Source organism: Pseudorca crassidens, chromosome 7, assembly GCF_039906515.1.
Source record: "Pseudorca crassidens isolate mPseCra1 chromosome 7, mPseCra1.hap1, whole genome shotgun sequence".
NCBI lineage: Eukaryota > Metazoa > Chordata > Mammalia > Artiodactyla > Delphinidae > Pseudorca > Pseudorca crassidens.
The window spans coordinates 80,031,144-80,054,828 of record NC_090302.1 but is presented as its reverse complement, the minus strand read 5'-3'; the positions used below and the strand labels follow the sequence as shown (position 1 = coordinate 80,054,828).

General features: G+C 47.2%; 1 protein-coding gene across 5 annotated transcripts in view; it reads left to right on the top strand.

Moving 5' to 3' along the window:
• The window catches only part of B4GALT1 (beta-1,4-galactosyltransferase 1), a 49,622-nt gene that overhangs the window by 9,069 nt on the left and 16,868 nt on the right, over positions 1–23,685 (top strand). For 2 of the 5 annotated variants that reach the window (XM_067744590.1, XM_067744591.1), the window contains exons 2-3: positions 17,126–17,361; positions 23,563–23,641. In XM_067744590.1, the coding sequence (XP_067600691.1) occupies positions 17,126–17,361; positions 23,563–23,641 (315 nt within the window). Of the gene's footprint in view, positions 1–17,125; positions 17,362–18,500; positions 19,129–23,562; positions 23,642–23,685 lie in introns of those variants that run through there. The other 3 variants (XM_067744589.1, XM_067744592.1, XM_067744587.1) reach the window with 3 other exon arrangements.

Below are 23,685 nucleotides of genomic sequence, written 5' to 3'. Positions count from 1 at the left end.
AATTAGCACAAAAGGGCCTGAAACAGTGCCTAACACAGAATAAGCTCCAAATATATGTTGTCTTTTATTGGTAGTACTAATAGTTCTTATTCGTGAAGATTTTGGCATTTGCTTTGTAGGATTTCTTCTTCTTCCATTGAAAATGCAATGTCACCACATTAAATGTTGAAAAATGTATCATTTTACTCCCTACCATTGTAACAAAACATGCATCTATCACTGTAACAAAACTTGCCATTACTTTCCAAATGCATACATGTTTTACACTGTTGCAACCATAGTGTGAGCTATTTTGCCTTCTGCTATATTTGTTCAACATTATCTTATAAACTGTTATGTTGCTTATAATTATCAGAATTATCTTTAGTAGCTGCTGTCTAAAATCCTTATGGTTATTCCCTTAGCGCTCAACGTCACGTTTCACCGTCACAGATCATCTTGAACATCTTTGCTGCATGTATCTCCTTGCTTCAGTTGAATTATTTCCTGGGGATAAATTCCTAGAGGGGAATTTCCAGGCCAGAGGATATGGTCATCTTTAGGACACTGGTTCACACTGCCACTTTGCTTTCCTGGAGGGCTGGAATAATCCACAGGCCCTAAACTGTAAATTCCAGGGACAGGGGTATGGGCTTTTAAAGAGTGTAGATTCCAAGAGAGAGTCAGATTTATCTGGAGTTTCACCCTTATACTCTCAGCTCTCTGTGTGTGAGCGTGTGTGAAGTTCCCTGTGTAGGACACTGCACCTGCTCTGGACATGAGGCTTTTCCTACAAGCCATTGCTTCTGGGCAGTTCCTGCTGAGGTTACTGGGTATCCACAAAGGAGCCTTACTGGTGGCTCTTTCTACACTTCACACCTTTGCCCAAAATGTTGATTTACACAGCATAAGGACCTTTCCTTCTTCCTTTATTTGTGGAGTCAAACCTGTAGATTGTGGAGAGATCCTAGCTTTAAAAGCCTGGCTTCAAAATGTTGTTGATCTAAAACTTTGCAGGTTGGTTGCTGGAAACACTGCATGCAGAACCCATGTTTGACTCTAATGGGTTAGCCTGGGCACCTGACCATTTACCCCATGCGGACGAACTCTGATCTGACAGCCCTGGTTTACGGGATCCAGACATGGGGCCCAAATGAAGAAAGGCCTTTAAATTATATTGGGTATAAATAAGTTGATCAGTAGCCCAAGGTCTGCAAACATGAATTGCCGTTTCTGTCCCTGTAGCCACCCCCCATGCACATGCCTCTTTTTAGACACACAGGAGCCTGCTACTTGCATAAATGTAGGAATGGCTTTAGAGCTAGTGATTTCAGCGACCAAAGGTTTACAGACTCAATAGACAGAGTGCATTCAACCTGTGACAGCTGTTCCATTCATCTTGTAGCCCCTCCACGTGTCCTCTCTTCTGCTGCATTCCTCAGCAATCAGCTGTGACTTAACAGGGTACTCTCAGGGGTCCATTTGGAGCTAGGCCAGAGCTGCTGTCAAGAAGCATCTTGTTCCTGGGGGACCCAGGGCAAGAATTCCTTCCTGTGTAAAGTGGAGAGATAATTCCTACCTCAGAGGTTTGATAAGCGGATTGGACGAGATGAGGTACTTGGTAATGGCAGTACTTTGTCTTTTGATCAATGCATCCCCTTGGGCAGCAAAGGTATACATTCAATACAGTAGACTGCAGGGTAAAAGTTTTTTCAAAGAAAGTTTTTTCCCCCGCTGCCCTGGGGCAGTGAAGAGGAGGAGGAAGAGGTCTGAGACTGTAACCACAGTTTAGGGACAGGATTTAGCCTGGAGCCATAGTTTGGTAGAGATATTGGCCTGGCTTATCTGAGCAGACTCCAGGCCACAAGGAGAAGCCTCCATCTTGTTGAATCCACAACACTGGGAACTTGGAGTGCAGGTTGCTGTGTCTTAGGCATGCCAGGATTCTGTGGTCGTCCAGAGCCTTCCCTTCTCCATGTGGCCATTGTTTGTCAGCGTCCTGGGGAGAGGCCATCACAGATTATATGTAGCTGAGTGGTCGGGGAGAGGAGCTGGAGGGAGCATTGGATATTTGATGGAGTCTCAGGGGGTAAGAAAAGGGCTGTGTTAAAAAAAAAAAAAATGAGGGCTGGACATAGGTGGGCTTAAGCTGGGCTGCCCAGTGGCCTATACCAGTGTTGTTAGAAAACCTAAGACGCAGGCCTGTAGATCACCTGTCTTTACTCTACCCAGGGGCTGGTGATGGAAGCCAGGATGCCAAGCCCTGAAGTTCAGTTTTGACATCAACCTACTGAGTGATCTGAAAGAAGTCACGTTCTCTCACTGGGCCTCACTTTGCGCATCTATAAAACGAGATGAGGGGGTTGGCCTGGATATTCTCCGGAGTCTCTTCCTGCCTGGGAATTCTGATGTAGCCTTGTACTCCTGCCTAATACAGCTTAATGTCTTGGCCGCAGGTGGGCCAGCCGTGTAGAGCTGGGTGACTGTCAGTGCACCCTGAGCCAGGATTGAGTCAGTTACTGGACAAATCCACACCCAGCTGACCCTTCCAGCAATTCCAGTTTCTAGGCCCCAAGTCACAAGTAAATTGGTCAGCTTGAAAACCCAATCAGTGGGAGCTGCTGTGAATCTTGGGTTCTAGGCTCCAGCAATAATCATACCAACCACGCCCACAACAGGTAATGCTTACTCAGCACTTACTGACATGCCGAGTGTGGGAAAAGTACTACATATGCATTATTTTCAGTAACTCTCACAGCAACACTTTTTCTTGCCTAATTGACCTGGTTAGACCTTCCAGCACATTGTTGAATAGATGCAGTAAGAGAGGACATCCTTGTCTTGTTTCTGATCTTAGGGGGAAAACATTCAGTCTTTCACATTCAGTCTTTAAGTATGATGTTAGCAGTGGGATTTTTGCAGATGCTCTTTATCAGGTGAGGAAGTTCCCTTCTATTCCTAGTTTGTTGAGTGTTTTTTTTTTTTATCATGCATAGGTGTTGATGTGTTTTGTCACATGCTTTTCTGTGTCTGTTGAGATGGTCATGTGGTTTTTGTCATTCTATTGATACGGTGTTTCTCAGGTATACATCACACTTGAATCCCTGGGATAAATCCCACTTGGTTGTGGTGTGTCATCCTTTTTCTATGCTGCTTGCTTCAGTTTCCTAATATTTTTGTTGAGAATTCTTATTCATAAGAGACATTGAACTATAGGGATTTTTTCCCGGCTTTATTGAGGTATAATTGGCAAATAAATCTGTAGTTTTCCTTCTCATCCTTCTCATGATGTCTTTGTCTGAATTTGGTATCAAGGTAACACAGCCTCACAGAATAAGTAGGGATGTGTTCCCTCCTCTTCAGTTTTGGGGAGAGTTTGTGAGGGTTGTATTCATTCTTCTTTAAATTTCTGGTAGAGTTCACTAGTGAGACCATCTGGGCCTGGGCTTTTATTTGTGGGAAGCTTTTTGATTACTGATTCAATTTCTTTATTTGTTACAGGTCTATTCAGATTTCCTTTTTATTCTTAAGTCAGTTTTGGTAGTTTGTGTCTTCCTAGGAATTTGTCTCCTTCATCTAAGTCATCGAATTTGTTGGCATACAGTTATTCATAGTATTCCCTATAATCCTTTTTATTACTCTAAGGTTGTTAGGAATATTTCTGCTTTCATTCCCAACTTTGATAATTTGGTCTTCTCTCTTTTTTTTTTCTTGGTCAGTCTAGCCAAAAGTATGGCATTTTTGTTGATCTTTTCAAAGAACCAAGTTTGGGTTCATGGATGTTCTCTATTATTTTTCTGTTCTCTATTTCATTAATTTCTGCTCTAATCTTTATTATCTTCTTCCTTCTGTTTTGCTTTAGCTTTGGGTGTAGTTTGCTTTTCTTTTTCTTAAAACCCTTTTTAGGGTGGAAGGTTAGGTTATTGATTTGGGATCTAAAGATCACATACTTTTAACATTTTAATACATACTGTCAAATTGCCCTCCAATTTAGCCTCATCAGCAGTGTATGAGAGGTGCCTGTTTCCCACACAGGATGTTATCAGTCTTTTTACATTTGTCAATATGATGGTCAAATGTGGCATCTTGTTTTAGTTTGTTTCTCTGATTACTGATGGTGTTGAGCAAATTTCATGTGTTAGTTGGCCATTCGTATTTCTTCTGTAAATTACTTGTTAATATTTTTACCCATTTTTCTATTATTTTTTGAAATAAGTTTATAGGAGTTTTTAATACTATGGATATTACTCCCTTATTATATATCATTTGCAAATATGATCTCCATGTGTCACGTGTCTTTTAATTTTACCTCTGGTATCTTCGATCATACAAAAGTTTTATGTATTTAAGTCTGTCTTTTCCTTTATGACTTCAGGTTGTTTTGCACTTAGGAAGGTCTTCATCATCCCAAGATTGTAAAAATTTTCTTTTATATTCTTTTCTTTTTTAAAAAAAATTTATTTATTTTTGGCTGCGTTGGGTCTTCGTTTCTGTGTGCGGGCTTTCTCTAGTTGCGGTGAGCAGGGGCTACTCTTCATTGTGTGCGGGCTTCTCATCGTGGTAGCTTCTCTTGTTGTGGAGCACAGGCTCTAAGCGTGCGGGCTTCAGTAGTTGTGGCCCATGGGTTCTAGAGCGCAGGCTCAGTAGTTATGACGCACGGGCTTAGTTGCTCCATGGCATGTGGGATCTTCCCGGACCAGGGCTCGAACCCGTGTCCCCTGTGTTGGCAGGCAGATTCTTAACCACTGCGCCACCAGGAAAGCCCTGTATTCTTTTCTAAGCTGGTTCTTTAACATTTTAGTACTTGTCCCTGACAGTAAAAGATGAACAGAATCACTGTTCAACCCTCATATGTTGTAAGAAGCCTTGTATCATAGCCACAGGACCCTTTGAGGTCCCGGACTCTTTTTCCAAATCTATCACTTACGCTGGTGGCTTAGAATAGAAATGTGAAATTTTAGCTGCTTGTGATTATAGAGTTGTAATAATCTGTAGGCTTTGAAGTTCTAGGGAATCAGGGGAGAAGGCGGAGTAGTATTTATTGAACATCTATTAGTACAACGTAATGCTTATTGAACATCTGTTAGTGCTAAGCACTGTGATAGGAATGTATATGTGTTATCTCATTTACCATGTAAAGAGAACACATTATTATCTCCAGTCCTTAGAGGAAGAAATTGGAACTGGCTGCATTTAAAGAGGTCTTGATGCCAGAGAGGTATTGCTAGGAGTGCATGGCTGGCTGACTGCCCAGGTGGCCTATAGGGGAGCAGGCTTTCCACAGTGCAAGGTCTGGGTCTAGTGGGAGAGAGAAGGATGTACTTGGAACCAGCATTGCAGATCCAGAAATGCAGTCAGGGCTCCAAAACCGATCAGAGGGTCAGCTGACTCAGTAATAAAACTTATTTACATGCTGGAATGCTAAATCTCTGCACTACTGCAAGATTGGAACTGTCAGGTGGCTTAGAATTCTCTGGCTGCTGGCAGCACTATAAGGGAAGCCATAGTATAATCAGGGCAGCTGCTAAGTCAGAAGTCACAGCAGGGAGGTGAGTTGTACTCTAATGTTGGATGGTGTCAGGCTGTCAGCCTGATGAACCCATCCCCACAGTGTTGCAGAACTCCTTCAGGGACCTTGGTCTGATCCAGAGGTCAGGGTTCCTTTCTCCCTTGTACACCCCTGGAAGGACACATCCAGCTCCAGCCTCCACCACTCCTCTATTTATTTCCTTGTGTACTTTCTTCCTTCTTTTCTTCCTTTCCATCCAGCCATCCAACTTTTTATTTCATGCCTATTATCATCAAGGACTCTCTTGCCTTATTTTCTTGTTTTATTTTATCCTCATTCCCCCTTCCATTTCCCAACCCCACCATGGGCAGCGATTCTAAAGTGTTTAATGTGTATCTGTTTTTGCTCTTGCTAAATGGGAGCCACTGCTTCATATATATGCAATTTTTAATTTAAATTCAATTTTTTAGATTAACATACAGTAAAATTGGCCCTTTTTTGGTTCTATGAATTTATATATATGTGTGTATATATACATATATATAAAACTACCGCCACAATCCAGATGCAGAATAGTTCTGTCACCCCCCAAAATCCCCCTGTAGTCACATTTTCCTCTCACCCTTCACCCCTGTTAACCACTGATCATTACTGTTGTTTTGTCTTTTTGAGAAGGCCATATAAATGGATCATACAGTATATGTATATACGTATTTTTAACTTATGTAAACGGTATTTTTTATAGCTCATTTTGATTCTATTTTTTTTAACCCAGATCTGCTTTTTCTTTTTTTTTCAATTTTTAAAAATTTGACATAACTGCAAACTTACAGAAAAGTTGCTAAAATTATACAAAGAGTTTCTGGATATCCCTGGATCCCCCTAAATTCCCAAAACGTTAACATTTTACTATATTTGCTTTTTCTTCTCTCTCTCCATGGTTGTGCCTGTGTGATATTCCAAATCATGCCCCTTTACCCCTAATTATTCAGTATGTATTTCCTAAAAACAAGGATTTTTTATATAACAATAGTATAATGATCAAATCAGGAAATCAACATTGAAAATTTTCTATTATCTCATCTACAGACCTTATGAAGATTTTGTCAGTTGTCCCAAGAATGTCCTTGTAGTAAAAGAAAATTGAAGAGCACGCATTTTATTCAGTCATCATGTCTCTTTCGGCTCTTAATCTGGAACAATGCCTGACACTTCTTTGTATTACACGACACTGAAAATATTGAAGAGTGTGGGCCAGTTGTTCTGTAAAGGCCCCTCAGTCTGAGTCTGTCTGATGTTTCCTTGTGATGAGGTTCAGGTTATGCCTTGAATAAGAATACCAGTGAACGATGCTGAGTTCTTCTCAGTACATAATATCTGGAGGCACATGCTGTTAATTCGTTCCTCGCTGGCCATGTGAACTTTGATCATTTCATTATGGTGGTGCCTGCTGTTTCTCCATTATCAAGTTTGCTATTTTACCCCCCCCCTTTTTTTTTTTTTTTGTGGTACACGGGCCTCTCACTGCTGTGGCCTCTCTCGTTGCAGAGCACAGGCTCCGGACACGCAGGCTCAGCGGCCATGGCTCACGGGCCCAGCCGCTCCGCGGCATGCGGGATCCCCCCGGACCGGGGCATGAACCCGCGTCCCCTGCATCGGCAGGCGGACTCTCAACCACTGCGCCACCAGGGAAGCCCTATTTTACCCCTTTTAATTAAAATGTGTCTTATGGGCATTTACTTTGAGATTATGTAAATACCTTGTTATTCCTCATACTTTCATCCATTGATTTTTAGTGCCTATTGATGATTCTTACCTGAATTATTATTATCATGGTGGTTGGTGATCTATCATTGCTTCTACATTTATTAGTTGGCATTTTCCTGTGAGGAAGGGTTTTCCCATTTCCCTATTTTCATATATTAGTACAGAGTTGTGGATTCTTACTTTATTCAATAGTTCATAATCCTTTACTAACATTATTTATTTTGATGCTCAGACTGTCCCAGCTTTGGCCAATGAGATCCCCTTCGAGCTGGCTTCTGTGTCATTTTGGCATATCCCTTCATTCTTTGAGCATTTCCTTTCTTTTAGGCAAATCAAGATGTTCCAGGCTCCTCTTGTTAATTCTCTGACCCAGCCCTGGAATCAGCCACTTCTCCGATGAGCACTATTTCTTTTTAGTAGATAATGGTATTTAGAAACTAAGAGCTGGGCTGCAGATGCTCACCCTTGATTATAAGGTCCATCCACATTGCTGTGTGTAATCTAGTGTCTGTGGTGTTCATACCAATTTTCTCTCTCCATTAATGGTAGACTCCCACACTGCCTTCAACACTGCCTTCACACATAATGCTGTAAGGAATGGCCTTCTACATGTCCTTTATGGACCTATGTGTGTATTTATGCTGCTTCGAGGGTGCCAGATATGGGTCCAGAATGGCTGCCCCCATTTATGTTTCCACCAGCAGAGCAAGAGCGACTCTACAAATACTTGGCATTAACCAACTTCCTAATTTTTGCCAAACGCGTAGATACAATGGGTGAGCTCTTTTTAAAAAAAAATAATTAATTAATTAATTAATTTACTTGACTGCATTGAGTCTTCGTTGCAGCACACAGGATCTTTCATTGCGGTGCGCAGGCCTCTCTCTCTAGTTGTGGCACGCGGGCTCTGGAGTGCGCGGGCTTAGTTGCCCAGCGGCATGTGGGATCTTAGTTCCCCGACCAGGGATCAAACCTGTGTTCCCTGCATGGGAAGGCAGATTCTTAACCACTGGACCACCAGGGAAGTCCCTGGGTAAGCTCTTGTTTTAACTTGGTTTTCTCTGATTTCAAATGAGCTGGAGCATCTTTTCATATGCTTGATGGCCTTTGGGATTCTTCTTTGGTAAATTGTTTATTCGTAATAATTCTTTGGCTGTTTTTTCACAGGGACTCATATTTTTCTTGATGACATGGAAGGTTTCCTTATACATCCTGGATACTAATCCCTTGCGGGTCTCAGACACTGCAGACCTCTTCTCTCAATCCGTCAGCTCTCTGATTGCTTTGCCCACGCTATCTTTTGTTTGAACAGAAGACTTTTCCCCATTGTTTTGTGCATTCTCTCACCAGTACTCTTTTTCTGTAACTATGTTAATACCCTTAGTCCCTCTGCATTTTAAATGTGCTGGTATAATTTAACTCTGCTGATTCTCCTCAGCAGTCTGTCTTATGACTTTTAGCCTCTATTAAATTCTATTAAGAATGACTTTGCCTCTTAGAGTGTAAGGCCCGCACGCAAGTATTATTCATATATTTACTCAGCAAATACATGTTGTAGACCTACTGTGTGTTAGGCACTGTGCTATATTACAGACAAGGTTTAGAGGTTATGAAACGTGCCTGTGGCTTTTCAGAGGTGGAGCAGGGATTTGAATCCTGGTCTGTGACCTTTCCTACCATGCTGCTTCCCTTGCAAATTGCATTTGGTTCCTGTAGAACTGTGTGTCAAATTTCTACATCTTTTCTAACAAATGGCCTAAGAAGGTGCAGGGCAAAGTGTTCTCCCGCAGCATCCTGAGGAGGGGAAAATCAGGAAAGGAATGGAGGTAAATGTGGCTCTGGCCATCCTGGGCCTGGCAGGCCCGGGGCCTACCTGCTGGTGACTGACCCCAGGCTGAGAGTGCAAGACCCGGAGGAGACTGGGAGGCTGCCTCAGCCTGCAGAGGAAGGTCTTTAAATAACTCCCAGGCCTGTATCATCTAATCCTTCCTGAGAAGCTCAAATCATCCTTTCCAGAAGTGCTCTAGTTCTAAGGGGCGAGAGATACAGCACGATCATCCTGGGGCTAATTTCCAGGCAAGTTGGCCTCCCGAGCCTTTCCTGGTAGTGATAACTGTGGGCAGGCGCAGTTTTCACAAATTCCAGTGGAGGGAGGGCAGCCAGTCTGGAGAAGTGCTGGGTGAGGAGGAAATCTGCGTTTGGGCCGGAACCAAACAAAGCAGAAATTCCTCCTGGGACAGTTTTTCCCCAGAGGACAAACACTGGGAAGCCTGTTTACTGGGCTTTAAAAGCCTTGATCCCTGGGCACTGCTTCTTGACCTTAGGCCTTGCATCTCTGTGGTTCCACTGCTGGTGGAAACCTCCTTGGGTCACCCCAGGACAGACGTGTACTGTTATGCCCCGAGTTCTGGGGTTTCCCAGGGTTTCCCAGTGCTCTATCCTTGTTTCTACTGCCCCCTTGAATTCTGAGCCATGACCATGTATGTATAGAAATGCACTTGAGAAGGGTTTAGATCAGTGATGTCACATCAGGTTCACTTTTAGGCTCCTTGGATCAGTTGGTGGCTTGCTGGAATCCCCACGGATTCTGAACCCTAGGATTCTGAGATAGAATCCCCATGGGCACAGTGGAGGGAGAGTGGAGGGGCACATGAGCTGTAATCTGTTGTCTGCTGTGTAGATGCATCCATGAACATCAGAACCCTAAAGGATTAATAAGGAAAAAATAAGGATGGCTTTTTTGCAAATCCAAGAGTGTCCTTGAGGAAGGCTGTTAGTCTCTCTGGCCTTCAGTTTCCCTTATGTGTAATGCTGGGGTTGAAATATAATTCTCGAGGTCACTCCAGCCCTGATCTGACAGGATTATCCACAGGTCTGTTTCAAGGTGGATCCTGACCCTTCGAGGTGATGGAATCTGACCTTGACTTTGCTCCCTTAGGTTTAGGCCTTGGTACCCTTGGTAACAGGATCCTGGACTGAGTGACCACCCAAGGCTTTTCTGGTGATCTTAATGACCCATATTAGACTGAGCTTTGGGGTTATTCTCTCAAGGAACAAGTGGTATTTGGTGAAATGCCTGTTTGCTCTGGCAGTGTGAGGTTTAGGTGAGGAAATAGCAACATTTTCATTAGGAGGTTAGGCTGTCCACTGCTACACAGTCTCAAATTATAGGTATAGAATCTGGAGGAAACTCATTTAAAATTGAGGGCAGGAGATGTGCCTGTAGATCATGAATCAGGTGCTATACCTGGAAACCAAAGGCATCTTTGGAGCCCGGAAAGGAGAATGTTCTTGCCCTTGGTCGCCTTGGGTGTAGGTGTGTACTTAGGACAGCACTCTAGATTCTCAAGCATCACATAGGCAAGATGGTTCCCTACTCTGCTAGTTCACATTCTTACCTCGTAGTTGAATAAGTGCTGTGGGGTCACCACACGTTTGTGCAGCCTGTTCTGCCAGAAACTGTCCCAAGTACAAAAAGGAATGGTGTACAACTCCTGCCCTCAAGGAGACGAGGGTCTGCTGGAAGAAGCAGGGAGGTAGACTGGCACCCGCCCCCTGGGGGGGGGGTTTGGATGCGTGCTTGTGAAGGTTGTGATGTTGGTACGTAAGGGGTGTTTGTAGGCAACTGGAGCAGGGACCAGTTGGCCTGAGGGAGTTGGGGGAAGCTTTGAAGTTCAAAGTCTGAACTTTGAAGGACTGTTCCCTTACCTACTTCACAAAGGTTTTTGAGGTAACTTATAAGAATACACACCATAAAAAGGGTCAACATAAATAAATTAAAACAAGAGAAAGCGAAAATGTGGCTTAAAAAGTTAAGATTCGGGAAGAGTTAAAATGTAGATATTCAGGCTCTGCAGCCCAGAATAGCTATTACATCTGTCCCTTTGCAAAAGCCAAAAGTGAAACATTGTCAGAGAGCAGCCATACACAGTAAGTTGTTTTTCTTGGTGCCTCACTCTTAAAGAGCTTCATGGGGGTGGGAGGGAGGTGGTGGTGAACAGGTGAGCCTGTAAACCAGTGTTTCTCAAAATATACTCTAGGGACCTGCATTAAAGCTACACAGAGTACTTGTAAAAAGGCACTGGACCACTGGACCACCAGGGAAGTCCCTGGGTAAGCTCTTGTTTTAACGTGGTTTTCTCTGGGACCCCAGCCCCAGACTTTGCACGTCAAAAGCTCTGGGGAGGAGGATCCAAGAATCTGCAGTTTTACACGCTTCCCCAGATGATTCTCTGTGTACTGCACAATTTGAGAACCTCTGCAATAGATGGAAACCTCAACAGTATCTTGAAAGCAAATGCAATAAAGCGAGTGAGGGTGCTTGGCCCTTGTTTGAAGGCCAGGTGAGAATTTAATGGGAGCGAGAGCAGTGCACAAGAAAAGGCAGTTTCCCTGAGGTTCATCCCTCGCCGGGTCACTTGCAGGTCATATTTTGGAAGACCTACACAGTGTGGCAGTCCAGGCACACGGCAGGGCCACGCCTCAGCGCAGAGATGGATGAAGGAGCAGCTGGCCCCACTATGCCCTATTGGCCCAGCTTCCCCTTGGCCACCTGGGTTCTGCTCTGCAGCCTTCCTCTGGCAGGATCTTTTATTTTTTGAACAAATATTTTGTTTTTCTCTGTGCCCCCAAATGCAGGGTTCTGAGGCCACAAATGTGCTCTGCTTCCTGTTGAAAAAGTGTTTTTCCCCCCAGGGTCTAATAGTGGCTTGGATGGTGAGTTGGCAGAAAGAACAGTGGGTGTTGAAATTGTATTCTGCACGCAATGTGCCCAAGACATATCAAGTCAGCCTTTGGAATAGATTATTCCTGTTTTCTGGTCACGGAGTTGTATGTTTTGAAGTCTTTATTTTGGAAGATACTTCTTCATTGAGAAAGGGATGAAGGAGGGGTCACAATTGTTGTCCTTGGGTTATATTTTTAAATATTTATTTTTCAATTTTAAAGATATACCGAAAGGTATAAAGAAAAATACCCTGAACATCTGGTTTAAGAAATAAATCATTTCCAGTACTTTTGAAGCCTTTGTAATTTAGATTTTAAAACCCAATAAGACATGATTAACGTGAGCCTTGAGCAGTCCCATCTGGTGGCTCTCTGTCCTGCGCTCCTCCATCAGGTTTTCTTGAGATTTATTGAAATCCTCTTGGTTGCTTGCATTGGTGGCAGGGAGAATAGCTGTGCACCATTCACTCAGCTCAGAGTTGTTGGCGTACTCCGTGTCCATGGCAGCCAAGTGGACACTCACAACTCTTCTCCCAGAGAGGAGCTGAGGGGCCCAGTGGAGTCAACTGCTTCTCTGCAAAGCTTTTCTTGACTCTGTTCCCTGGCCCCGGAGTTGACTCCCCTTCCTTTGTGCCATTTCAGCTGTTCTCACCACTGTCACCCTCATGTCATTGTTTGCTTTGCTGGTCTCCCCCCTGCCAAGGGCAAAGACCTGTTCTTAACCCAGCCCCACTGCTGCATGCCTGGCACCAACTGGCATGTGGTGTGTGCTAACCAGGTGCATGGTTGAATGGATGTGGTGCTATGAGTGTTTAAAGAAGGCAGAGGAAAAGTAAGAACCAACCTTGAGTGGTCTGAGAAGGCTTCCTAGGGGAGGTGATGTTTGAGCTGAGGCCAGGCAGCTGTTGGATTGGTGATAAGGAAGTCCTTGGAGAATTCTGGAGAGCTTCTCTTCCCTGAAGGACTGGGGAGAAGATTTGGAATGAGCCCCATGCAGTAGACAGTGCTTCTCATTTTTAGTGTAAGGGGTTACAAGGGGCATCATGAGTTGGTGGGACCAATGCAGACAACTGTCATTCCCAAATCTGGGGATTTAGTAGTGCCTGGCTTGGCTTCCAGCATACATCTGGCCGCCGGAAGACTGGTACAGAGAAAAATGGCTCACCCACAAGAGCCTGAGGAACAACACTGTAGTGGGGCTGAGGGGTGGGCAGTGGGAGGAATGGCTTGAAGGGGGGCTATGCCATACTGTTAGGTCTGAGACTTGACCAAGGAAGAGATTCCAACATCTCAGCTTGTTGAACCACAAAGCTAGTTCCCAAATCAGTGAATTTCATTGCTCAAGAAAAAAATTGTTTTTAAACTTGGAGGCCTGACCCATGGCTGCAAGTAAGGGTTTTTTAAAAAATTAAATTAAAAAAGATCAATCCAGCATCAAAATCCACTGTGATCATTTCATAAAAGAAAGGGGATTTTAACATTTAAAGAGTAAGAAGCACTTCATCTTGGAAGAATGGGCATTCTGATATATTGATTACATTGAGCTTAATGAAGGACCACTTACATTATCTTTGACCATTTTGTCTCAGGCTCATGAAACATTGTCACCACTCCACAACAGGCCAAGGACTGTCTTGACCCATTGGCTGGTCAGTTGGGAAGCAGTGGCTAGACGTTCCAGCCTCTTTGGCTGAGGCTAGAGGAATGAACGAGTGGTTCAGCCAGCCTGGAAGTGAGGCAGGGAGTCTGTGCTGGGCTGGCTCTGGATTCACAGGGCTTTTGATGGAGGGGCATATGTGTGTTTGGGTTTGCCGTGCTGGGCGAGGGAGCAGTGGAATCTGTCTGAGTTGAGTTCACACATTGAAGTTATTGAGCGACTTACATGCAAGGCTGTGACCTAGACTCCCAGCTGAGAGGCCCACGTGGCAGGGCTTTAGTGGGGGGAGCCGAGGACAGGCTCACATCTGCTCATCTGCTTACGTAACCCTGCTTCCCAGCTCTTAGAGCCAAGAAAACACACAAGCCGGCCCAGCAGGGCCGAGGGCTTGTGGTAGCACGCGCCACGCGCTGCACAGCAAGGGGGCCTTGGCTCGGCCCGAGGACCGTCAGGAAGCCTCAGCCCTCTGCTTCCTCCCCCACGCCTCTCCCGAGGCCCCCGCGGTGGCTCTGAGACCTGCTGGCAGGTCAGTGTGGTTCTAGGCAGAGCTGGTCACTGCCCTCTTGGAGTCTGAGCTCTTTGGACTTTCTAATTAGGGCAAAGCCAGGTGTGCCACGAAGGACGTCCCCTGCCTCGTGGCAGGAGGTGTGCTGGGCATGCAGGGAGGCCTCCCGGCTAGCGCCGGCTCCAGGAAAACATTCAGCCCCGGATCTGGAGCCACCACAGCTGCCAAGCACTGACCCGTCTCAGGGGTGTGAACGGGGAGGGGCGGTTCTCAGAGCGGTGGCAGCTTCCAGGGGAGCAGGCAGGGAAAAGAATTGCCAGATTGGGCCAGAAGGGCAAGATGGGGGTCAGGGTGCTCTAGATGTGTGGGAGACAGGGCAGGATTGTGAGAGGGCACAGGGAGGAGTAGGGGAGTGAGAAAGAGGCTGTTTGGTGATCAAGCTCTGCATGGAGCCACTGGGGCAGCAAGTCCCTCGGACAGCCTTGAACCAGGGTGGTTTTCACGTGGGTCCTGCCACGCTCAGCAGGGGGCTCCTTGAAGTCAGGAACTGTCCTGTCCATCCCATCACCTCCCGCCTCCCTGACCTGGCACACAGTAGGTGTCCAGAAAGTATTGATTGAAACGAATTGAAAGTGGCCTTGACACACCACAGAAAACGTTTATGTTAAACAAACTCTCCTGGCTTGATGGTTGAGTAGGCTCCCGTGGATGGACGGTCACATGCTGTTAACCCCTATGCGGGGGCTGAAGGAAGAGGAGGGGGATAGAAGATGGACCACCCAGGTTATCAGCTCCCATAATTGGGTAGACAGTGTTATCAGTTGCTGAAGGAACTCTGGAGCAGAAGTGGATTGGCCATAGGTGGTGGTGGTGGTGAGGTTAAATAAGTGTTCATGTGAGTTCCAGTCCCTGCAGTTTGCAAACGGAAGCCAGTATCCTGAGAGCGGCTGGCTGGTAGTCGCCCAAAGATCATCCAACAAGTCACTTGTAGAGCTGAACTAGGACCCAGGCAGCCTTTCTCCTGACCAGGAAACTACCTCAGGACCATCTTTCTGGAACTGCTGAAGGGGCGAAATTAAGACGCTTCTAGCCTGCAGGTGTCTGCTCCAGGGAGGGTGGGCAGACCAAGTGTGAATTCCTGTTTTCTGGGTTGGTTTCAGAAGTTGTGAGAAGTTTGGTGGGGTGACAGTCCAGATGCCTCTTGAGTTCCCCAAAATGGAGCTATGTTTAGCAGCATCTTCAGAACCAAAGGTGGGGCAGGCTGGGGATGGGGTGCAGATGTCGTGGGGCCTTCTGAAGTGAGAAGAGCCCAATGACAGGTCTTCTTTTCATGTTTTTCACAAGCACCCTGTGCAGCAGGGTCTCCCAAAAGGCTTTGCCCAAGGTTGGGGAGTAGAGCAACCCAGGCCTGCTGGACCCTGTGGGAAAGGGCTCCCTCCATGAAAGCCCCAAGGCTTGTGAAGATGGGCGGTCCGGCTCCCCTCTGCCCATCTTGCCCGATAAGAATCCCTTGGGCTCCTTGTTATTTACGTGGGTCCTTCCCAAGATCTACCGAGTCAGGTTCTCTAGGGGAGAGGCCTGAGATTCCATATTTTTACTGATTACTTCACATGATTCTGATGATAGAATGTGTTCACACTCCTCACATTTTTCTGTAGAGACAATGGCCAGGCTGACCCCTTACTTGGTTCTGGGACATAGTACCTACTCACCTGAGGGCACCCTGGGAGGTTGGAGCTGGGTCAGCAGGCAGTCACGTGAGGGACTGATCTGTGAGGCCTCTGTTCCTCCAGAGACCGAGGTGCACGGCCAGGCAGAGACTAGGGCTTTTGATCCCTGAAGACCCCCTTCCTGCCGCACGGGGTCTGCCGTCTGAGCTCTGTGGGAATGAGGAGAGCAAAAGGACAAGGCCAGACTGGGGCTTTGATTTTAAGATCCTAGTCTCTCAATGACGTTAGAGGGAAGAGGGAAGAGCGTTTCTGGCGAAGGGAAAAGTGTGGGCATAGGCACAGTTTATTGGAACGGGAAGGAGGGTAGAGCTGAGACTGAAGGGCCTTGTTGCCAAGCTAAGAGGCTTAGCCCTACCTTGTCCAAGGCTATAGCCTTAGAGCCATCAGAGGGTTTTAGCAGGAAAGTGATAGGATCAGAGCTGTGTCTCAGAAGAAAATGAACTAACGTGAGCGGGTGCTGTGATGATAGAACTGGGTCAGCGTCAGTGGCAGGGAAGGTGTGAGGAGTCCTGGGGATCCAGGAGAGGGGAGAAGAGGAGGAGATGCAGGTCCATACCTGCTGATAGGCAAGGGGAGCGAGAGTCACAGCTTCCTTTTCTTGGGCTGCCTCATTTCAGGAGGGTGAGTGATCCCTGAAGACAAGAGGTGCTTGGAGAGCTACATACTGTTGACAAACAAACAGGGCGACAGAGGGCTGCACACTGGACCCTGGGTGGTTCTCACCAGCATGTTTCAGGTGAACTTGCTCTGAGTTTGTGGCCTGGGTCTGGCTTCTGTTCTGTAGTGTTTAGGTTCCTTCCTTTGTTCCTGTGGATAGTTTTCTCCATAGGTAAAGCTGGTTATGCTAGAGTAACGGTTCCTAAAGTATGTTCCCTGATAAAATGATTCTATGGCCAAATAAGTTTAGGAAGTGCTTTCTCAGCCATGCTTTCTGATCCTTACTACAGCTTGTCAGGAAGTCTGAGCAGGAATTACTCCATTTCCATTTTTCAGTTGAGCAACATAGTCTGAGAGGAGTGGGTCCTAGGAAGGTGAAGTGCTTCAGGGTGACCAGCTGTCTGGGTTTGCCTGATACTGAAGGGTTTCCTGGGATGGTCAGTCATGCTAGTTCTGGACATGGTACCCAGTGCTGGGCCTGAGTGCCTTTTCCACAGCCACACTGCCTCCCAGGAGGAGATGCTTCCAGCGGTAGCGGCCTGGCCACCTGCAGAGTCCCGTGGCCTGATATCTTCTCCTTCCCTCCACCTCTCTAGTTGGCCCCATGCAGATTGAGTTTAACAAAGCTGTGGACCTGAAGCTTGTGGAGGAACAGAACCCGAAGGTGAAGGTGGGTGGTCGCTATACCCCCAAGGACTGCATCTCTCCTCACAAGGTGGCCATCATCATTCCGTTCCGCAACCGGCAGGAACACCTCAAGTACTGGCTGTATTATTTGCACCCAATCCTACAGCGTCAGCAGTTGGACTATGGCATCTATGTTATCAACCAGGTGAGGTCTGGGAAGGTGGAGGGAGGAAGGGAAGGAGTGTACACGTGTGTGCATGTGCGTGCGTGTGTGTGTGTGCACGCGTGCATGCACGTGCTTGTGTACTCAAATATGTGAGTAATGAGGGGTGAAGGAATGGAAGTGATTTTTTAGACATCTGGCATTTTGCGACTCCACTACCACCCCCACCCCCCTCCTTATCTTGGTGCAAATGAGCTAGATGCCATACAGTGTTGTTTTGTTTTGTTTTTTCCCAAGAGTATAACTTTGGTGTTTCACGTTTATCCTGAATACCTAAATTCCTATCTTTAGACTATAACCTCCCAGTTGGAATAACACATCTAACTTATCTGTATACCAAATTCCCTTGAAATTCATCTGAAGAGACAGGATGCATTTCCATTTCTAAAAGGTCCAGTGTCCATTTCATTTCAAGTTAAACTCTGGGTCTGCTTGTAGTAAGTTAGCTTGAGTAGTAAGGTTACTAGCAGTTGACAGCTTCCATCAAAGTTGAGGGACTTGGTGGGCCTTCCTTGGACCAGAAGACTTGCTTAAGAAAAACCCTGCCATCAAGGAACACTTGTCTGATGCCAGTGAGCACGTGTTGACCATGGCAAGATTCAGGAGCCCGTTATTAAAGCAACGGCAGTGAGCGCCTGGGAGAGGAAGCCACCAGCACCAGGGGCCAGCAGAGATTACGAGGAACAGGCCACGCCAGCTGCATCCCCTTTCCGCCTTTGACAGTTGTTTTACCAGTAGATGAATGATACACTGTAGACACCGTGTCAGATCTTATTCATCAAGGCATCTGGTGGCCTCCCACAAATCTGCCTGAGCAGAGGAGAGACAGCTGTGGTCTGGATGGCATATAAACTAGATTAAAATATATACTTGGGTAAAGAGTGTAAAAGATAGTTAGTGATGATGCCAAGTTTTTGAATTTAGGTGATTGTGGTCAAGGAAGACTTGGTGTGGGCACCCGGGGGGAGAACGCGAATCTATAGAAAGCTTGTATTTTAGGTGAATGTGAGATTTCCCTTCGATTATGAAGTCAAAACAAATATTGGACCAGTGAAATTTAGCCACTATCTTAAATTCCTATGACATGCTTATATAGATATTCCCCACGTTTCCAATAACAGATTTCCAAATGTCCTATACCAGCTCTTTGCTCCTGCCCGCCCCAGTCCAAGCTGGCAGAACAACTAAGCAAGCCAGCTTGGACCAGTGGCCCCGCTGTGCCGGCTGACACTGGACACTGCCTAAGATGGGGCTTCTCCCAAAGTGTGCTTTCCGAAACGGAGATCTGAGGCCAAATGCATCTGAGGAATGCTGGACTGAACAACATGAAGCAGGTTTCGTTCCTGCAGAGCCTTCAGTACTGGTATACATTACAGCCTCCAGAAGGACTCCGCACATAGTGTTTCCTGAGCTCATCTGACTGGAGAGCCGTTTTCCAAGAACCATCTCAAGCGAAGAGTGTTCCGTGAATTGAACGTTGGGGAAAGCAGGCCTACATTAACACCTCCTCCCCTCCCACCTTCTTACTTTCCCTAGGATACTGAGAAACACCCCCAATTCCTATCTTTTCCCACATGTATCTCAGCATCGGAAGTATTTTATTTTTCGTTTTTCAAACATTTACGTCTTTTTTTTCTTCTTCTTCTTTATGCAGGTTTTTAATTGTAAAATACGATATGCCTACTGAGAAGTGCACAGAACAAAACTGTCAATGTAACAAATAAAAAGAGGACACTTACATAACCACTACTCGAATCTGAAAGTATTGATACTTGTCAGCATCTTAAAAACCTCCCATCTCCTTTTCTCATCACAAGCTCCTTCTCTCTTCCCGGTTAAACACCATCCTCACTTCTTGACAATCATTTCCTTTAACCTGCATGCATCCCTAACAAAAGAGTTTAGTTTTGTCAACATCTAACTTTATTATTATTTTTCACACACACACTGTATTTTATTTTTACAAGAGAAAAGCATTGTAACATTTACTTCTTTTTTTCCTTTAGTCTTGTCTGTATTGTCATCTCTCCCCCACCCCATCCCCCCTACCCCTGCCCCGGTGCATGTCTTTTTGCTTCTTCATCTTTTCCTTCTCTTCCAAGGGTTAACTTTTCACCTTTGGTGAATAATTTCCTCTTTATCTCCCTCTCCCCCAGTTAATCTAACTTCTTCTGCTCCAGCTCCGCCCTGATTATTTCTTGGGGAAAATATGATCTGACTTCCAGGTAACCAAGTCATAAAGAAACTTGAAGTCTGCTCTGCCTTTCCAGTGAAGAATATCTTTGTATAAAGAACCCTAAGCCTTGAAAAGAAAGAGGTGGAAGGGGAAACATTTGGAGCGTGCCCCGTCTACAAATTAGGACCTTCCTGTGTTCTCTGTTTTACTGTTATAGTGAGGGAAAGGGAGTTCATAGCATCTGGCTTGGGCTTTATGTACCATTTGTTGAGCAAATAGGCTTCTCAGCGTCTTCCTGTCTCAGACACCCTGCTGTCATTTTGATGCTTCATTCACCACCACCCCCAACACATACCCCATTTAAGATAAGAAAGTGCTTAAAATAGGAGGGGCCCCTGAGACATCTAGTCCAGGGGTTCTCAGACAGGTTTTTAAGAACAAAACCTCTTCCTGCCACTTTAAAATCCTCCACAGCCCCCATCCACAGTGGGTCACAATGGTGCTATTCTACTTGCAGTGGGGGCCATGTCCCCATCTCTGTCCCCTGACTTCCCCTTCAGTCTTTGCTGGGATTCATGTGTACCCCTGAGGCCAGATAGTGTGAAAACTGTTCTATTTTGCAGGTGAGGAAACTGAGGCTCAGAGAGGGGAAGTGATGGGTAGGAAGCCACATAAGCCACAGTAGGGCTGCAGCTCAGAGGCCAGTCCCCGTCTCCTAGTGCCCTCTCAGTGCATCAGCACTAACTCCCTCCTCCAGGCCATTTAGTCCCTCCTTCTCAAAGCTGGGTGTCCAGGGCTGGGAGTGAGCACAAGGCTCAGGCTGCCTGGGTTCCGGCTCTGCTCCTTGCCAGCTCAGTGACCTTGGGCTTGAGTCCTTCACACCTTGGTTTCCTCAGTAGTGGGAAGGCAAGGTTTTACTCCTTAGCACACAGGGCTGTGGCGCACCCGGCACACAGTGAACCCTTGGTAAACATTAGCTGATTTGAGTTCCTTCTCCCACCCCACCCCCCCGCCCCATCCTGTCCCCTTCTTCCTGCCTATTTTCTCTGCCCAGGACTGTGGTGATAAACTCTTTACTGCTCTCTCCCCGCCTCCTGCTTCACCCCCACTCAATACCTGCGTTGAGACCCTCCCTCCCACTTGTGTGGCCTCCGTGGGGTCAGATAGTGGACTTAGGGCCCACGGCAAGCCCACCAGCTTCTTCAGAGAAGGGTTGTCTCAAGCTCCACACACAGGGGTGAGCTTTCATGGGCTTTTGTGGCTCCTACCCTGTCCGTACTAAGCTATTAACCACTTTCGTTTGGCTTAGTCCCCTCCAATCACCGTAATAACTTCCATCTCACAATAAGCGGGGTAGAGGTGGGTGGTGTGCTTTACCGGTTGAGTAAACCTGGAGAAGCAGCAGCATTGCTTTTGGTTCTGTGTCCAGCTCTCTTCCTGCCCTAGCCGGCTAGCATCTGAACATCCCATTAGCGTTCTGGCAGGTCCAGCCTCTCGGAGCCAAGGGTGCTTCTCTGAGGCACAGGTGTCCTGCCCAAGGTCCAGCACTGGGACCTTGGTGCGGAGGAGGACATCAAGACGTCGTAGCAGATGGGAGGTGGGGTGCACACTACACTCCTTCATACTTTAATTGGGAAAGGAAACCATAAAACCACCAAAGGTAAGGGGAAGGCAGGTTGTCACCCCGGCAGCACTAGCCCTCAATAAGAAATACAGGATGTTTGTGGGATTAGCTGCCATGGGAATTAACAAACAGGTGAGGAATGCAGGCCAGCTGACCAGGTGGGCTCGTAATAACCATGGCAGCCCTTTGCCCCAGAAGCAGTGCCCAGGATCTGTCTCTCTGATTCTGTTTGTGTATCCCCTGGTGCCTCTGATCTCACTCAGCTGCCTACAATTTTTCTAGTTCCGGCCGTGTCATGCCCTCTCTAAACTCTTTAGTATGTCCCTGCTGTCCACAGGCGAGGGTCTAAAGGGCCTGAAGGCGTGAGCTTGGCATCTGAGGGAGGCCCTCTGCAGCCCACCCTGACCGACCTCCGGCCACCTCCTCTCAGGCCTCCTTCACACCTTTAGGCCACAGCCACGCTGGACTCGCCACCATCCCCGAGACACGCCCAGCTGCCCTCCTGCCCCTTTGCTTATGCTGCACCGTCCACCTTCCCCCTGCATGCCTCCCCTTCCCTCCTCTGGTTGCTCTCTTTCTGGCCACTATGGGAGGCCCTCCCCAGCCTTATTAGCTCTGTGAAGGCCTGGAGTGGAGCCGACTTCTCCATCCGAGCTGTCCCAGGCCACGTTGTGCTTTCTAGTGAGGCGGGAGAGTGGAGGGATGATTCCCTGTGTGCGTGCTCTCCCCGCCCAGCGGCCCCTAGACCCTCAGGTCTGACTTGCTCGTCTCCCTGACCACGCAGCTCCATGCACGGTCCACCGCAGGGTCAGGGTTTGGAGCACGGAGTTGCTTCCTATGGCTCCTGCCCTTTTACTTACACCTGCTCTCAGGACCCCTTGCTCTGGGTTCTCTGGAGAGGTCTGTGTCTCTTAGAAGTCAAGCCTCCTTTCCCCTCCAGACCGGGTCATGACCCTTGGGAACCTGCACAGCCTTCTCCCTCTGCTCCCTCCCCCGGGCCTCTCCCCAAAGCTTCCTGTCCCTAGTGGACCAGGGGTGACCTCCCTTTTCAGGAAAAATGCAGAGAACCTACTCTAAGCCCTGTGGTATTTGATGGTCATAAAACTTTGTGGTCTTTGGGACTGAACCTCTTTCACGGTCTCACTTTGAATTTTGACGCTAACAGCCCCTCAGTGAGGCAAAGGGTACCCCCACCGTCCCTGCTGAGGGAAGGCTTCGGAGGCGAGCAGGTTGCTGGGGGTCCCGTGACGGCTGGGTGGCAGAGCTAAGATTTGGACAGAAATCACCCGAGGCCTAAGGAATGCTTCACCTTGCCACGTGTATTCCCCTCACTGGGGAACAGCTCCACATCCACTTGGCAATGGCCCCATGAGTGCCACTGGGTCACGAGAGGGGGGGCAGCAGCTTTGGAGTAGCAGCCTCAGAACCTTCTGGAAGGCTTGTGCAATTGTCATGCTTACAGGTAAAACCTGGCCTGAAAGGGAGCCCCAGCTCGCACCTGAGGAGTCTCCGTCTAGCTTTGGAATTTTTTCCCTCTTCCTTTTCATCTGTGCACTGTCGTGAGGTGATTCTAGGCTGCTCGTCTGAGACCAGGTTTGGGCAGGTTTGGAGACCACCCTTTGCACGCTCAGTGAGTGAGAGCATCTGTCACCACCCCTCAGCAGCTTACCTCTGTCACTGGGCCAGGCAGCTGGTTCCTAAATGAGGCCAAGACGAATTAGAGTGACGCAGGCTCGTGAGGACAGCTGCCTGGTCCTGAGGCCCCCCTGGTTTGGTTTCATCTTGACTGTGTCTATTTACCATCACCCCTTCCATTTCCTGCCCAAGCTGGTAGCACCCAGATTGATGTGTGCAGGAGTGGGGCTCGGGAGGGGTGAGGCCAGTCCTGTTCTGTAGCACCCCCTGCTGCGGATATCTGTACCCTACCTGCTTGCTTGCTGCCCCAGTGATTGGTCGTTTCCTTTGCTGTGTTTTTTCCCCTCTCTCTGTCGTGTGGCTCGTTCCAGTCTCCTGGGGAATGTGTAGAAGCACTTTCAGGTACTCGCAGAGCTGGGGAATTGCCTCCCTGGGCATTGTTCTGGGAAATGTCATTTTCTCTGTTCACCGTTGACTTCGTGACAGGGAATGACAGCTTATTAGGAATTTGCCTTTGCCCTGGAACAAGGGTGGTCACAGCCTAGACGTTTGCCTCTCCTCCTTACGTCTCTCCCTTGCAGCCATCTTTGTCTCTTTGTTCTTTTTCTTTTTTTTTCCTTCTAGTGGGGGCCTTTTGCTTTTATTTGTTAATCCTGTTTGTAGCAAAGCAAGCTGAAGGAGGACCTCCTCTCTGTGATCTGCTTCTTGCTCTCCACCTACTTCCTCTTCTGTGCCCTTCACCTCCTAGAGAGAGAAAGAAAGAGAGGAATGCCGACCTAACTACTGCTGTGACTGCTGCTGCTGCTGCCACCACTGCTGCCACCCTGGTAATGTCCACATGCCCCCAAATCCAACCCAGAGCCCAGGCCCT